Source organism: Pygoscelis adeliae, unplaced genomic scaffold, assembly GCF_000699105.1.
Source record: "Pygoscelis adeliae isolate BGI_AS28 unplaced genomic scaffold, ASM69910v1 Scaffold487, whole genome shotgun sequence".
In the NCBI taxonomy this organism is placed as follows: domain Eukaryota; kingdom Metazoa; phylum Chordata; class Aves; order Sphenisciformes; family Spheniscidae; genus Pygoscelis; species Pygoscelis adeliae.
In genome coordinates, this window is record NW_008825078.1 from 251,013 (window position 1) to 255,121 (window position 4,109).

General features: G+C 59.9%; 1 protein-coding gene across 1 annotated transcript in view; it reads left to right on the forward strand.

Moving 5' to 3' along the window:
* The window catches only part of EIF2B4 (eukaryotic translation initiation factor 2B, subunit 4 delta, 67kDa), a 10,670-nt gene that overhangs the window by 4,222 nt on the left and 2,339 nt on the right, over positions 1-4,109 (forward strand). Inside the window, 8 exon segments of the mRNA XM_009326914.1 lie at positions 393-556; positions 558-603; positions 806-888; positions 1,094-1,185; positions 1,590-1,704; positions 2,055-2,131; positions 2,349-2,451; positions 3,497-3,624. Coding sequence (XP_009325189.1) covers positions 393-556; positions 558-603; positions 806-888; positions 1,094-1,185; positions 1,590-1,704; positions 2,055-2,131; positions 2,349-2,451; positions 3,497-3,624 — 808 coding nt within the window.

Consider the following 4,109-nt stretch of genomic DNA (forward strand, 5'->3'; position numbering starts at 1 on the left):
GCAGCCCCGTTTCAAGGCCCTGGTGCTCTCCCGAGCTGGGAATGCCCCTCAGGCTGGAACAGCCCTGAGCCAGGAGCATCCTCCAGTTAGGGCAGGCTGCGGTGGGACCTCTGGGGTGTCCCACCTCTCTACACCTGAGTCCTGGCACCTTGCAGGGGCTGAGGTCTAGAGAGGCCAGTCCCCTCCCCACCTGAATACAGGGTTGGCCTGGTGGTCCCCATGTCAGCTGCGCGGAGGGCGAGGTGCTGGAGAATGTGGGGCTTAGTGCCACCTGCCCCTCCAAAGGCAGACCCTTGCACAGAGGAGGGTCTCCCTGCCACGGGCTGCCCCACTGGGCTACATCTCCTGGTGACGGAGACTGGGCACGGACTTCTCCCTTCTGTCTCCTGCAGTAGCTGCTTACCCCACGTCCCTCCCAGCCTTGGCCGATGGCCCCAACGATGGTGAGAAGCCCACAGGGGGCAAGAGCAAAGCTGAGCTGCGAGCAGAGCGGCGGGCCAAGCAGGGGGGGGAGCGGGGGCAGCAGCCGGGCAAAAAAAGGGGCGCGGCGCCCGCCAGCCACAACAGCTAAGCCCAGGCTGACACCCACCGAGCCTCAATCCGGTAAAGCCGTCGTCACCAGAGGGTGGGTGGGTGAGCAGGGAGGGAGGGGGCTGGGGCAGGCACCTGCAGGGGCTGCCCACCCGATCCTTCCCTGGTGCCACTGCCCTGCCGTGCATTTCCTGAGTCTTAGGGCACCGTGGCTGGGCTGGGGGCTGCACCAGGGTGGTACCGCCTCACACTGCCCTCCCGACTATCCTCACAGTGGTAAAACGGCTGCCAGAGCACGTGCAGGTGGATGACCCTGCTGCCCAGAGGAAACTGGCCAAGAAGCTGGAGCGGCAGCAGGTAGGAAGAGGGCTGGGTAATGGGCTGCATGCTACAGAGCAGCCATGCTGTGGTGCGTGTGGTGGGTCAGGCTGCGTGCGTGGTGGCACTAGGGCCTGCTCTCTGGTGTGCCACGAGTGAGTGCTGGGTGTGATTTGTGGTGCTGGAGTGAGCAGGGCTGTATGGCAGCCTTTGGTAAGCCATCATCAACACCCTTTGGCTGCAGGTACCTCTGAGGCAGGACTATGGCACCAAGGTCAACCTGTTCTCCCACTTGCACCAGTACAGCCGGAAGAAGCCACTGACACAGCAGATGAGGTATGTGGCCTCCCTAGCCCAGGCCCCTGGCAATCATTTGGCTCTGCTTCAGCTGGCCTGCCTGCAAAATGGCCCTAGTGAAGGGGTGTCCTGGTTCTGCATGTGAGATAGGCTTGATGGGGTGGAGGGGGACCCTTTCACTTGCTTTGAGGAGTGGCAGCAGGGGCAACCGGATGTCCTGCCTGTGGGGTGAGGAGAGCTGCCCTTGGGCAGTGCAGGGCCACAGGAGAAAGGGCTGTGGGGTTAGCCTGACTCCTCAGGTCACAGGGCAAGTAGGGGCCGGACTGACAGCTCCCTCCTTGGGCCGTCCCTCAGGTTGTTTGGCTGGGAACCTGGTAATGGGTTGGTTGTTCCGGGGCTGTAGAGGGCCAGTGCTGACAGCTCTCTCACATTTGTCCCTGCAGCATCCCCTCCATGGTAATTCACCCGGCTGTGGTGCGCCTTGGCCTCCAGTACTCCCAGGGTATCATCAATGGCTCCAATGCCCGTTGCATTGCCCTGCTGGAAGTCTTCAAACAGGTATGAGAGCAGCTACCCCTGCCCACCAGGCAGCAAGGGCATTGCACCAGGCGCAGGCATCATCCCTTTCTGTTCCCTGACTACTGGGGCTGTATCTGTGCTCAGTCATCTTCAGCCTCTTCCTTCTGACCATGCCCAGGGCTGGGCACTGCTGGTATCCTGTTCTGGCACTGACACTGCAGATTTGAGTTCATGGAGCACCGCTTTGCCTTCCCTGGGAAAGCGTGTCAAGCTGTTGCGGTACACACTTGTGCCTGGTCTGCAGCCTCCTGGGCGAGGGTGATCGTGCGCAGTGCCTGGCCAGAAGGGGCAGGTGCCCTGAATTCATGCTCTCTTCCTTCTTGTCTCAGGTGATCCAGGATTACTCAACTCCCCCCAACGAGGAGCTGTCACGGGACCTGGTGGCCAAGCTGAAGCCACACATCAGGTGAGGGCTCCTGGTGCCAGAGCAGAGGGACTGAAGCTCCACTGAGTGTGGTCCATCGGTCACCTCTCCGGGTTGGTGTCCACCCAAATTTGGGCTGAATTTCCTGGGGCTCTGGGTTCTGCCTCCCTGCCCATCATCCCCAGCCCAGCTGCACCCTCCCTCTTCCTGTCCCTGCCCTCCAGGCTGCTCTGGAGCTAAGCCCATTTCCTCTCTGCAGCTTCCTGAACCAGTGCCGGCCCCTCTCAGTCAGCATGGGCAATGCCATTAAGTTCCTCAAGAAGGAAATTGCATGCCTACCCGACACCCTGAGAGAGGAGGAGGTGAGTGGCCTCACATGAGCAGCAGGCTCCAGCCCTCTGGCTGCAGGCACCAGGGTGGAGGGACAGCCCTGGCGCAGGCTAAGCAGGGAGAGGTGGTGGGATGCGGACTGGGACCAGTGCTGCAGTGAAGCTAGAAGACTTGGCCATCAGTGTCGCCAGCCACGGCTTGAGCGGGGACTGCGGCCAGACCTGCTTCCCCTCTGCCAGCAGGCATAGCCCAGAAGGACCCAAAGGGGCCGGGGTGCACCGCAGCAAATGCTGGGCTGTTAGTGTCACTGGGCTGGTAGGACTGGAGCTCGTCAGGAGCAGGGACGTAAAATAGGAGAAGCTGCAGCAGGCGCACGTGGTCTCGGTGAACACAGCACTGCACCACAGGCCTGGCCAGCAACCAGCATTGCATCTGCATCGAGAAGTGACTCTTGAGCAGCTGGAGGACTTGCAGGCTGGTCCAGCTGGTGCTGTGCACTGCAGGAAGGCCACAAAGGCCACAGCAGCTGGGCACCATGAGCTGCCCTTGCCCACCAGGACTGCCTGTGAGAGCATTGTTTGACAGCATCAGTAAAGTCACAGTGCTCAGCTACATCCCATGCAAAAAGCTCCACAGGAGCCCATTAGCTGTGGAGCAAGGGGCAGGGTGGTGGTGTATGTCAGGAAGACCCCTGAGGCTGCGTGGCTAGTGGGCTGAGAGGAGTCAGGCTGGAGAGTCTGAGCAGTAAAATATCCATGGGATGACCAGAGCGACTGACCCAGGAGATGTGGGGGAGATAATGGGCAGAGCTGGGGAGGGCCTGATGGCAGCTCAAACACATGGTGACGCACCATGGTCTGCTGGGAGGCTTGTGCTGGGACAGGAGTGGCCCTGTGTGTCCTGCAGAGCCCCTGTCCCAGGGGAAGGTGCTATTCAGCAAACAGGCTGGTTGGGAGCAGGGTAGGGCTCTGCACTTGCAAGCAGAGCTGAGCCCGCAGTCCTGCCAGGCTGCAAGGGACAACAGAGTGTCTGCAGTGTGGCAAGGCCATGCTGTACATGATGGCACTGTCTCCCCAGGCGAAGGAGAAGCTGCAGGATGCTATCGGCAAATATCTGCGGGAGAAGATTCTTTTGGCAGCTGAAGCCATTTCAAGGTCTGCCTTTAAGAAGATAAATGACAACGATGTCATCCTGGTGTATGGATGGTAAGAGGAGAGCCAGGGCAGCCAGGCCAGCGGGTGGAAAAAGGAAAGGGAGCAGTTGAGTGAACATGGGAAGCTCTTGCAAAAGCAGTTTTTCAAGGGTGGGAAAGTCAGCATTGCCCAAGGGGGAGGGAGGGGTTGCGGCTCTGGGTCCACCAACTAGAAATAAAACAAGCAGGGAGGGGGCAGTCAGGGGGTGCCAGCCAGAACTTGACTGTGGTGGGGAGCTGGTAAATAAAGGCACAAGGGAGACGTTTATGACCAGCAGGGCAGGACAGAATAGTGGATGTATGAAGGTGGCAGGACAGAACAGAGCATGGCCCTGGCATCAGCACTTGCTAAGTGGACGTGGATGTATTGTTAGTGCTTTAGAAAAAGCAGAGAGCTCATTAGGACTCTTGTCCTGTCCTGGGAGATGGGCAGGCTGATGAGCTCGAGTCATGAGGTGGTGACAGAGCACTTTCTGCCTCGCAGCTGCCAAAGGGAAT